This window comes from Larus michahellis, chromosome 1, assembly GCF_964199755.1.
Source record: "Larus michahellis chromosome 1, bLarMic1.1, whole genome shotgun sequence".
NCBI classification, from domain to species: domain Eukaryota; kingdom Metazoa; phylum Chordata; class Aves; order Charadriiformes; family Laridae; genus Larus; species Larus michahellis.
Window position 1 is genome coordinate 94206497 of NC_133896.1, and position 12970 is coordinate 94219466.

General features: G+C 41.3%; 1 protein-coding gene across 2 annotated transcripts in view; it reads left to right on the forward strand.

Moving 5' to 3' along the window:
* Window positions 1-12970, forward strand: part of GSK3B (glycogen synthase kinase 3 beta) — a 154243-nt gene that overhangs the window by 132496 nt on the left and 8777 nt on the right. The window contains exons 9-10 of one of the 2 annotated variants that reach the window (XM_074593762.1): window positions 4551-4589; window positions 6979-7165. In XM_074593762.1, the coding sequence (XP_074449863.1) occupies window positions 4551-4589; window positions 6979-7165 (226 nt within the window). The remainder of the gene's footprint in view (window positions 1-4550; window positions 4590-6978; window positions 7166-12970) is intronic. The other variant, XM_074593771.1, reaches the window with a different exon arrangement.

A 12970-nucleotide genomic window follows, 5' to 3' on the forward strand; every position in this document is an offset into this window, starting at 1 on the left:
ATCTTGTAAGTGGACTTGCATTTGAGTTAAAGCTGAAAATGCAAACTCTTCTTTCTGAGATTGCAGTCTGAACTTTTGTAGAGCTACAAAGGTACGGTGGAGATTAAACGTTTCTTTGGGCGCAGTTTCATAACTGGTATGAGTTCATCATGGAGCAGGGTCTGCCCTCCACCTCCCACCTGCATATTCCTGATGCCTCTCTTGTGCATTAGTGTTCATATAGTAGCAAAAACTTCTCGAATAACACAAGCATTTGGAATTTGGGTCCCCTTTCTTAACTGGCTGACCATTCAGTCCTGACTGCAAGCCTTGGGACGAGGGAACAGGGCAGACCTGCGTGGTCCGGAGAAGGGCAGAACTGTCTTTTCCAGTGTGAACTGGAAGTGATTTGTGCCTGTTGTGAAACCGTGCCCTGACCTCTTTCTGAAGAGTACAGTTCTGTTTTTCACTTGGGGTGTAATGACTTTCCAAGCAAAGAGTGAAAACAGCTCTGCTGGAGACTAACATAAAAGAATAAAACCAGGTTTTTCTGGCAAGTTCATGTTTCCCAGCTGCTTTCGTAGGAGCAATAGTTTTTGACAGCGTAAATCTCTTATCTCCATCTAAAGCAGGAGAAAAGAAGCCAGGTTTGTTGTGTGTTAAATTAGCCTGCCTCTGCCCAATTGGTATGCAGTAAAGAAGGTACTGCTTAACAATAAATGAGTGAGCACTAATGTAACATTAAGACACGATTTGCATCAGTGCAAACTACGGAAATCAAATGCTAAGTTTAACGTGTCTTCTACAATGTATCATCTGTTTAGCTGTCCTATTGCAACACATCTGTCCAGGCTCTTCATAGCAGCTGTCCCATCAATGCTGAGAGCCCTTCCAGAGGTATATTTTTGGGAGTTCTCCCTAAGAAGAAGGAGAACTGTTTTGTTCTACTTAGCTTTGTTGCTTTCCTTTAGAGCTTGATAGAAGCAGAGCACATGCACTGGGTAATAAACGCAAGCTCGTTCTGTCTCTGCTGGGTCCTCAATGGAAGGAACCCAGTAACAAGTGTGTGGTCTCAACAAGAAGTAGCTTTGGAGACAGGTTCCTGGTCCTGTTCCCAGTTCTGTGTTGGCTCATTTGTAAGCCACTTAACCCTTCTGTCTTTATTTCATTTTACTCTATCTGAACAAGTGCCATCTGACAGATATTCTTGAGTAATAAGTTGTTTTACTATTTCTGAACCACTTTTTAATAAAAACGTAGGGGGATTTAATCAGAGAAGAAAGTTGGGGGGCTTATATATATTTTAAAATAACTCCCAACACCAATGCCTCTTTGGTGGACTTTTGTTAACCTTCATTTGTATCGCATGAGTTCTGTGTGCTTCAAAATAGCCAAATGGCTGTTTCAGAAATCCCATTCTGATGGCAGAGCTTCAGCCACAGCTTTGGTTTTTCTTGTGTCAGGTGGAGCTCAGTACATACGTTGCTGTCTTGCATGTGTCTCTTCCCTCTCCTTTTGTGTTTATGAATGTGTCATGTTTATCATAAGGCTTATTATTATATTAAACTCGCCTGACCAAAATACTGCTTTATGTTGTAAAGTCGTGGTAATTGTATTGTGCTATTGCATTTTTTTAAAAGTTGATTTGAGGGTCATGTCCTACATTTGATGACTTTGCTTGTAAACAGTACAAGCTTTTGGTTGAAGGGAGGAGCTTTCTCTCTTACCTAAAGTTCGTGTGCCATCAAAAATGTGCTTACAAACTGAAGGGAGATGTGCACAGACTGTCAGCCTGAATTGGTGGTGTGGGTGGTTCTTGGCAAAACGTATGAGTCTCTGAAGCTGGTGAGGAAATTTTTAACCGTGGTGTCACAAACTTGATGCGTTAGCAACAGATGTCATTTTCATAAGCCTCTGCTCTCTCAGGGAGCGCAGCATGCAAGCAGTATTCACAATCTGCATGCAAAACGCACAGTGGTTGATGGCATGAAGTCATGTCTTTTAATACACACTGGCTAGAAGAGCACCTTGATGTAACATTGTGAAGCTTTGGCTTTGGGGCTTAATTAGACCAAGACGACGGAGCTCCGTGTTGTGCATGGAAAGTCTGTTTGAAGAATGTCAATGAACTGAAAGTCAGAGCAACCATTCTGTTAAAACAATACTTAGCTCTTGCCCCATGTGGTTTTATATGAGAGCTGAATGCTGATGTGAGTGAAGTGAAATGGCAGAATCCCGTGCTTTCCATCCTTTTTCTTTTGTCTCTCCATGCGCGCAAAAAAAAAAAAAAAAATCGGAAGGGGTGTGAACTCCACTACACTGGTAGGAACTATTTCAGATTAGTAAGATAAAATGTGACCGTTCTGCTAGCGCACAAAGACTTCATCTAAATTGAAGTCACTTGGGGACGAGAACTGCATAGTGCACCAGGGGCAGTTAGGCCTAGCAATCATTTTTGAAACGTTGAAGATGGTGGTAGTTCTGAAAAATGAAGGGGGAGTAACATTTAAAAAAAAAAAAACAAACAAACAACAAAAAAAAACCCATTTATAGCAGTGTAACTTAAAAAGGAGAGGGGAGTGTGTCTAGCCTTGCTGTCTAGTTGTTACGGTCTGTCAGCATTTGAGCATCACCAACATGCCTGAACAAAGAAAGAACTTGCACTGGTCCCTCAGCTTTTTGGCGAGGTATAGATTTATTGGGACCTGAGGGGTAGGGGGAAGAAAACCAAAAGCACCAAAAGCTGTGGTTTTGGATGAGTCAGCATTTCCATTTGACATGATCATTCAGAGACTTGTAACTCATCCGAAAAATAAAAAACCCAAACAAACAAAAAAAACCAGCGACCTGGGTCTCAGCCCAAAATTCATTTGCTTTGCAGAAACAAGAGGTTTTGAGTTATGCAAGTGCAAATTTTCCTTGAAGAATATTGTATGTAAAGCCTTTTTTTTTGCATTTGTTTATCTCCAAAACAGGTTCATTTTTTAAAATGAAAACTTGAGCCTTCGGTCCCTCCTGTGGACAAATAGCCTTACACAAGGTCTTGTTTCATTTTAGAAAAATGAATTGCTGCGCCGGTGGGGTAGTATTTGATTGCTTTAAAAGTTCCTGTCAGTGTTTTATTTTTGTTTTCGGTTGTGGACTTGCTGTGCCTTTTGCCCGGCCATATTTAGTCTGCATACTAAATGTTAGTCCGCCCAAACACTTTACTTTGTGCACTTAGCTTTTTTCCTTCTTTTTTTTTCCTTTCTCCTTTTTTCTTTCTTTTTCAATTTTTTTTTTCTTTTGCTTTCACCCAGATGTATATTAGACCAAGACAGACTTTGCTCCGATGGGCCGGATTTTAGTCCGTGCACTAAATTTTAGTCCGCAGACTAAAAAGAATCCGCGGATTATTTACTAGATCAATTCCCTCACTGAGAACTACAGAGACCTTAATCTCCTGCTGAGCCGTACGTGCGAGGGGCTTCACGGCTCACGAATCCTGCTGTCTGTCTGTCCTCCCTCCCGCCCCTTCCCACCACGGAGCGCCGGGGCCGGCATGGCCTTGGCGTTGGCGCCCCGTGGCATGGAAGTGCTGGCGTTCCCATTGCCGCTGGCGGCAGCCGCTCGTGTAGTTCTCGGTGGGCGAATTGGGCAGCTTTCCCGGTGGAACTGTGTTGAATGGGAAGAGCTAAAAGACCGCAGGGGTTTTCACTTTTATTTCTTAGGGCGTTACTCAAAAGGGAGGCGGGAGGGGACAAATTGAGGGGGGAAAAAAATTTCTTAAGTAATGGGTGCGACGGGTATGAGGGGGAATAAACCCGCAATAGAGAGAAATTCAGTCCATACCCGCACTCCTGAGGTGGTACGTCCAGTTCCTGAAGAATCCTAAAGAGATAACGCCAGCAAACAAAATCCAGTGGCGGGGGAAGTCAATCCAAAATGGACAATAATCCGCGGCGGCCTGAGGCACTCATAGTTCACACAAATTAAAAGCATCCAAATTCAAAGTGCAGATCTCGGATTTTTACTTTCTCTTCAGCACAAATTATAAATTGCTAGGGGTTTGGGGTTTTTGGAGGAAAAAAAAAAACAACAAACAAAAAACCAAACCAAAACAACCCAAAAGTTTACATTGTATCTCTGGGACAGATTTACAAGTGGGATGCACCTTTGGGGACAAACTGATCTGGCCCCGTTGTCTGTGGACATTTATATCCGGGGCCAAGGACTAAAAATTCTTTATGATGGGAATTTCAATTACCCTTTTAGTTCGAGTTAGAGTTTTGATTTCAATTTTTTTTTTATTTTTTTAGTAAATGCACTGGCATTGGAACATAAATTTAATATAGAAATGTTTCTATACTATGCCTCACCATTGCACAATCGATTTTTTTGGCATACACTGTGGTGAAGTTGGACTTGCTGCTATGGAGACTGATGTTTAAAGTTTCTAATTGTATAAACATTTTATATGTCCCCCACACCATGGATTTCTTATAATATTGGCTATATTTTTCCTTGCTGGACTATTCTCTTTTGGATTGACTCCCCCTGTTTGGATTATTTCACTGCATTATCATCTTTAGGACTCGTCAGGAACAGGACATTTCACCTCAGGAGTACGGGTATGTACTTAAACATTTTTTCAAATTACTAGGTCTAGCTGTGAAAAAAAGGAGAGAAATGGTAGAGGGGGAATATTTGAGTTCAAAACACATCCTTGAGGCAGCAGTCAGGCGAATATTGTAACAGAAGATGATAAGAGATGAGATGGGCACAGACCTGTAACTCACTTCATGTGTTAGTTACTACTTGTTGCTTGGGGAGGCCATGTGAGGCCTTCTAATTGATTTTTTTTATTTTTTCCCCTCCCTGGTTTGAAGCAGTTAGGACAGACTTGGGAACTGCCTACCCCAAGTAACTAATTTCTGATCCAAAGGCAGGCTGAGCAGTTCTCAACAAGGTTTAGGAAATAGATACTAGGGTTTCACTGACTTGAAAATGGGGAGTTTAAGACTGGACAGTAAGAGTTCTCCTTTTACAGGTGACAGATTTGTGACTGTCTGCCTACTAATTTGCTCAAGATAAGGGCTTGTTGTCTTTGCCTTAAGGAAAAAAAAAAATTATTTTTTTTTTTTTTTAAATCTGTGTAGTAGCTGATACGCGAGCTGTCCTGAGGGAAAAACACAGCTAAGAGTGAAGTACTTCAGTTTCAAGCTGTGGTAGAAGCCTGTTAAAAAGTCAGTGCAAAGGTAGATGAAGGAGACCTGAGTAGTTTTACCTCATTTTAAATACCAAGCGACTTCACTTCTGTGGATTTACCTCAAGACATACTCATTTGTGCTACTTACCATGAGGTTAAAAAAAAAAAAGTTTGGTTTTTGGGGGGTTGATTTTTTTTTTTTATTAATTGCAGACAGTCTTAGATATTGTTCTGGTCAGGCTGTGACTTGAGTGATACTTGCATCCACTGTGCCCTGTAATCAGCAATCTGAGCTCTGCAGAGGCAGCAGGCACGGAGCAGCCTCTGCTGCCCCTCCATGTGACCGTACGTTCACGGCACAGTGGTCAGCAGAGGTTCTCTGCCAGCAGTGTTAAGCTAAAGCCTTTCTTTTAGTCATTACAGCAAATGCAAAAACCTTTTTGGTTTGTTTTGCAATAACCTGGTATTAGAAATAAATTCTGCTCTTTCGGTACCTGTCTCTTTGACTCCCTGAATCAGGATTCCCTGCCACTCAAGTTAGTACAGCATGTACGGCACCAAACCCGGGTGCTCCTGAGCCAGCTGGGCACCAAGGGGATAAAATTTCAGTCCCAGGAGAACTTAGCGTTTGTGTTTGATTCTTATTCAAGAGAGCATATATGTCTTTGGTTTAGAATTAAGGAATGCCTGTGCAAGTTCCTCATCTGCGATTAATTAGCATGTCATGCACTGGGTTTTTGGGGGGTTTTTTTTGCTCCTTGGTGCTGTGTGGCTTGGGTTCACCTGCACTAGTGCAAAAGCATTTTGGGTTAGCTCAATTTTTACTAAAAATGCTGGCATCAGAACTTAACACTTGCACCCACCCCGCTCCCTTTTCCCCAGCCTGTGTATCACCCGCAACATAGCGAGAGACAAGTGCTTGAGGAGGCCATCCAGGTCACATACATGAGTAGCTCATATTTTGCTTTTGACGTAATGAGAAAAGAGGATGGGGGTGTGATTAGTGGTGGGTAGAACCGTTGTTAGATGTTTAAAACAAAGCTGCAGTGAAGAACTTCTTTTTGTAATCACTCAAGGTAAAAATCTGTTAGGGTAAATTATTTGGTTCTCTTGACGCAATTTTCAGCTGTCCTTACCAAATGTGCAGGAATTATCCCTGTAAACTTATGGGAATGACTTGCCAGAATAAGGTCACGGAAGGAGTAACTTGCAAATCAGAGCTAGACGTTTCCTGCACCCCACCCGTGCTTTCCTTGTTGTTCTCCAAAGTTGAACAGCAGCCTCCATAGCAACAATCTGACCTGCCTGCCTGCAAAAGTCCATGTTAGTAAGACTTCATTCAATAGCCATTAAAAAAAAAAAAGAAAAAAAAAAAAAGAACGAACCCAACCTAAAACCGTAGTGGGGCCTTATTCAATTTTTACATTCAGTGAATCCTGCTCATTTGAACCCTCTTCCCCACCTTCACCCCATATGCATGGCTGGTAGCACCTGTGTGTGTTTGTCATGATTTTTGAATGAGTTTCCCCTTCATTCTTGAAGTTGTTTTTCTGAGTGCGCTCTCATGAAGTCTCTTGCTGGCATTGCACCCTCACTCTAGTGCAAGACGTTGCAATTAACCCTTTCTCAACCCCAGGAACTGGATTTTCCCATGCTTACTGGAGGACTTTGATTAGCACAAACCACAAGTTTGTTCCAGCTTGTTGGGCAACGAGAGGTTTAATTGCTCTGACTTGCTTCTGGTCAGCAAAGAAAAGAAACATACCCAGACAACCTGTTTCTCCTTGCTTGTTTTGTTTGCTTTTTTTTAGGTCTTCCGGCCCCGCACTCCACCAGAAGCAATTGCGCTATGTAGCCGTCTGTTGGAGTACACCCCTACTGCCCGCCTGACTCCCCTGGAGGCCTGTGCGCACTCTTTCTTCGATGAACTACGGGACCCAAATGTCAAGTTACCAAATGGGCGAGAGAAACCTGCACTCTTCAATTTCACCACTCAAGGTAGCCTGTGAGCGTTGAAGGATCCCTTCTTTCGGAAGAAGCGCTGGGATAAGTGTTGGCTTTAACGCGGATCTCACTCCCTCAAAAGTAAAAAAATCTCTGAGCCAGGACTAAGGTTATGGAGTGATTGTGTAACGAGCTGTCCGTTTCAAAAAGAAAGGAAAGGGACTTGGAGAAATGGGTTACAGGATTTTCAGGTGCCTGGTGCCTTCGATTCAAATTTAGTGCGGGGGCCCAAGAGTTGTTACTGGATTGCATTAAGAAGGCTAACGTTTGCAGTTCAATGTCTGCAACCTAGCTGATGATTTTGTGTGAAATAATCACAGTCAGTGGACCATGAGAGATGAGGTTATCGTTTTGGAGATGATCCTGCTCCTTCGTACCTGAAACGCCGTAGCAAGGAGTAATGCATGTTAAGTTTGGCAGGGAGGTTTGTAGTGTTGCTGCACATTTTGGTTCTGGATGTGAGATAAATACAGAGGCTGTAGTGTCCAGATTTTGTGCTGTACAGTTCATCTGGTATTACATTGACTCAGTCTTTAGAAACTGTAAAAATGATGGACAACTAACTTTTTTTATTTGAAGCTAGACTGGTATCAAATTTTAAAACCATTCATATATTATTTTTTTTTCCCCACAGAAATCGGAAATGTAAAATTGATATCCCCCCTAGAACAGTTTTGCTTGCCAAGACAGAGAATGTGAGAAATATGGCATACAAATATGCTAGTAATTAATTTTGCAGTACTTTTTTTTTTTTTAAAGTGATTAGCTGCCAATTCTCACCCTTTGAGCAAGAATAGATCTGTGTGCATTTTCTGTTGAAATTTACAACACCTTTTGGCTCAGTTAGCAACAATATAATTTTTCAAACTCTTTAGTGCATGCAATGCCCATCTAGTAAAACATGAAACAGAGCCCTCTCCTTGAACATGTAGGCAAAAAGCTTTGTGTCTATACAAAGCAATAATTTTAAGCTGCCTGGAAGTAAACTTTTAACTTGCTTTGAGTGGCTCCCTTGCAGAAGGGAAATACATTGAGTGTACTAAGACATTTCTGAAGCATGAATACCTTAAACCGCTCAAGAAAATAGCTTGTGCTTCCAGGTCACTGACCTCTGTGCTGATTCCCTCATCTGTCTTTATAAATTTAGTAGTTATGTTACAGGTCCTTCCTTGTTGCAGTATTCACTAGTTGTCTTTTTTTTCATACTCTAAGGCCATGGTCAGTAGCTAAGATAGTTTTGATCCCAGTATTTTAATACAGCTTCACTCATGTTCTTTTTTAATTTCTTATTAATTGTTTCTTAATTATGTGCCTATCTACTACATGAAAACAAGGATTTTAAAAGGGTTGCAAAGCTTTATAGTAAGAATTTTTTTAAAATTCTTGGGGAAAAAAACCGAATGTCTGTATTGAGAATGTTTCCCTGGTTTTCCCCCGAGGCAGTGTGGGAGCTGCTGGGTATGCTACCCTGTGCTACCCTAATGCTCAGGCAAATTTAAAGCCCCTTTTTTGCCTTCTTAAGGAGCTGATGTGCTCTCCCCTTACACAGTGACTCACGGGACTGGTGAGAGAAATTGGTTCTAGTGGAGCAATTCCCTTAAAATTCAAAAAAGCAGGTTTCTGTCATCGGCAGGTGCCAGTTTTACCATCTAAAAAGAGAATGCAGGACAGAGGCTGGTCATTAACACATTTACAAATAAGCTCTGTTGCAGGTGATCAGCCAAACTGGAAAAAAAAAAAATAACCAGAGTTTTAAAAAAATAAGTAAATACATTGCTTAGCACAGTGATTTTAAGGCCTTTGTAATTATAAAAGTGCAGCAGTGAGGCTTGTGTAGTAGCAGTCCTGCTTACGACCTCAAGATACACAAGTTTTTGCTCCTCCTGTGACCACGGTGCAGTCCTCTCTTGTTAGCCAGACTGTGTAAGATCCCGTCAAATTGGCTAGTCCAGAGCCGAAATCCCAACTGGGAAATAGATCAGGTCATTGGAAATGAGATGATGACTCATGTTAAGTCATCTGTGGTAATTTAAAAAGTAATGAAAGGCTGCCTTTTGTTTTGAACAGCATTTGTTTTCAACACACAATATTAAGTTTTAGAAGTGTTTTATTTGGCTATATCCAGTTGCCTGAAACCCATGAAGTAGGAGGTAGCTGCAGAAGGCTCAAAGGCAAAGCTCTTAGAAATAACAACATAAATCTGGTTATTAATGCATTGGATTGAATTTCAGAAAGAACCTAAGCCCTAAGCGTCATACCAAGTCTGCTGATCTGGTCACTGATGCTGCTCAGATAGTCTAGGGAAAAAAAAGCAGTGAGAGTATATGGAAGATAAAGAACATGGTGAAGATAAAGATTATGATCTTTGGCTGCCAGCAGTAGTTGTGGGTCTCATAGGTGCTTACATTATTGTAGCAATGAGATCTGTCAAAGAGAGCTTTATCTGCTCATTCTTAATGTCTTGCTTGTAAGTTTCTCTAAGTATTTAAACGAATGTTGCATGCTAATTGGGGTTTGAAAAAATGAGTTTGGCCAAGGAGATGTCTCCACTGGCCACAGTTCAGTGGTTGTTAGACCTGCGAGACAGAAAGCACAGAAAGCAATTTTTCTCCTAGACCCTGAATTTTCAAACAATCTGTGAAAGGACTGCCATTTCCTAAACTTCTTGTAACATGACGGTGATTGTGCTGGGTCACAAATGTTACTGTCACTCCATGTTGGCCATTAAAAATGTAAAATTCTTCTGTGACTCGGCACTTAGGAATGGTTATTGTGCTTCTCAATGACAAATTACTTTTTTGCTAAAGCATGGTGGGGTTCGTGTTTTGTTTTTTAAATGAGCCTGGCTTGTGACCTTTAAAAAAAGATATTTTTTTATATATATATATATATATGTATTATGTATAGTATTATTTTTTATAAATTTTTTTTTTTAGAGATGGCTATATATATATATGTAAAATCCCTTCATTTCTAACCAAACTGTTTCAATGTCACCAGCAGTCTTTTGTGTGACCATTTGAATGCCATCTAGTTGTTTGGGTTTTTTTAGATAGAGTATTTCTGGTCAGGGCATGTGGAGAGGAGAAGGAGAAACAGTGAAATTTGTGGTGCTTCCAGCACTCTTCTTGGTTGAGGAGAAACTGCTGGAATAACTTGTGTTACATGGAAAGTTTGTTGTTTTGACAAAGAAAACGTCATATAAGACTGATTTTTCCAGGGCATTCTGTGAGTGTTGGTATGTCAAAACTGAGGATACTGAAGAAGAGCACTGTACTGTTTCACAACACCAAGTGTATTCTTGTGTTTGGGGAATGAAGATGATCTGGTGTTCTCATAAAACTGGGCACTTTCATTCCTGCTCCTTACTGGAGATGTAAACTGACTGCAAATGGCATGGTTTGATCAGGAGAAAGCTAAAGGTGTTTCCCCAGCTGATGTGAATGGGAGTTGGGTCTCATAAATAAACTGGGATAGCTGCTCTGTTCACATCATGGTATTGAAAACTTTGACTGGATTGCCTTGATGACAATACCTTCTTGTAGCAGTATTGGTTGTAATTAACACAACCTTGAATTGCAAGTTTAATTTAGATAAGCAGGCTACAGTTCAACAGCTTGTCCGAATACTGTATTGAAAATCACTGAGAACAGAGGTTCTCAGTACTTTGTAGACTGCAGATACCACAGATCAAGCTTTTTCCTCAGTATTGACATGTCTCATCCTTACAGACAGGATACCTGCAAAAATACGGTAGAACAAAAATGCAAACAAGTTCTCAAGCAAAGCTGTTGTAAAACTTCAGCCAAAAGAGTTCAATTTGGTTATTTCTTGCCTGAATTGACCTGCTCCTCTAAGTGAAGCGTCAAGACAATTCAGAGCACGCTGAATTTAAGAAACTTCATACCAAGAAAGATAATGTGAGAAGATGGGAACAAGATCAGTCTTGTTGTGCAAGTTCTTTAAGGTAGCTTCAGAGAAATGGTTGCACTTGCCTCTAAAAAACCAAAACCCAGTATACTTGCCATAATTGGTGCTGTGAAAAGAGGTGTTCTGACAGCATTAGATGAATGTATGGGAGGAATGAGAATGGGGTCGTGGTGCTGCTACGACAGTGTCATTCTGTGGGATCAGCTGGTTCTTTGGCTACAGCGATGTATGGCTGCATCCTCGAGGCACCGCTTAGCACCAGAAGGTGACAAATGTCGTTTGGTTTCCTTGAGGTTTTAGCTCTGCTTTTGTTCGGGTCATAACCCTGTGTTGCTGCCAGTGATGAGCAGAAAATAATGTGGGGATGATAGAAACTTTCAAAAGAGCAAGGTAAACGTCAGATTCCCAGTAATAACAGATATGAGAAATAGCATGGGAAAAATTACTGAAGAAGCAACATTTTCAGCACAGAGTAGCCAATACCCAAGCTAGTATTAAAGTATAGGTTTATCACTGGTGTTCAGCTTTGACACTTGAGGATTCATGTTTCTTCAGTTTATCTTCCCATTTAAAATGGAGACTTATGAATGCTGAATTATATTATGAATATATGAATTCTGAATTATTCCCACATGAATTTGAAGATTAGTATTTGCACAAATGCTGTGAGTATTGAGGCTTTCTAGAAGGACTAGCTAGGTCTGCTTAGACCCGCATGGAGCGTTACAGGATAGATTGGATGGATGTGTTGCAGGTAATGGGGCAGCTTCTGTTTGGTTCTAGACTGGAGCTTGTGTTCGTAAGTGCTGAAAGGCAGTCTCAAAATGTGTAGTAATAAGAGGCTTGTGAGCAGGTGAGAGTCTTCTGCATCTTTCCCTCCCAGCAGTAAAGAAACTTAATGTAGCTTAATGGAGGAAAAAAAAAATGCCAAGTAGATTACTGATCCCTTTAGGCCCTAAGTTTAAAACTTGCGTTAAAGAAAAGCAATAGGCTCTTCAAAATAAGCCCAAATAATTTACGACTGTGTACAAAACTACCTTACTGAACCCATGGCGTGATTTGGACTGGTTTCTGTACAGGAGGTCTTATGTAAAAAGCTCTCTATTCTCATTTTTCCTCCAGATGACCTCCTGGAGCACCAAAAGTCATCAGTCTCCTTCTGTGAGGTGACTGTTCACATCCTTTTCACCGGATGTTGCTTTCTCGAGAGACAGTCAGTCACTCCTGTTTCTGAAACAAACAGGACCTGTCTTGTCTCGGCTCAGTCCCACCTTCTGTGAGGCACTAGATTTTCTTGATAGGGTGCCAGAAGACTGTCATTTGTTGGCAATGTATTGCCCTTAATCCTCCCACAGTTGTGGCTGTAAGGTGACTATTTCTCATTCTGATACACATCGAAGCTACATGAGATTTGGAGCCTAAAAGACATGACTGTTTTTTCCTTGGTTAATGTCTTCAGAAAGAATGGTTGCATCATTTTGTTGCCCATTTAAATTGCCCAGGAGACCAGTTCCCTTTGCCTTTCCCTGTGCTTTTAAAGGAGATGTCACCTCTTCTTGGCCTCGCTCAAGGAGATTGCTGTGAGAGATTGGTCTTGGGCTCCTGGGTCCTTGAGAAAGTGATGCTTGAATGAGCCAAAGAAGTGAATCCCTGAAGCTCTTGGAGCAACTGTGGCAGCTGCTTGCTTGCTGAGCCAGTGCCCAAAGCAGCATCCCTGCTATCAGCCTTCTCCTTGAGACTGATTGCAAATGAGTTTGCAAAGGGAATCCTTCCAGTGCTCAGAAGGATACATCGTTATCAGGCCGTTGATAAGGAACAGGCATGGCTGGTTCTTTGCTAACTCTCCCAAGTTGCTGCCTTTCTCTAGGA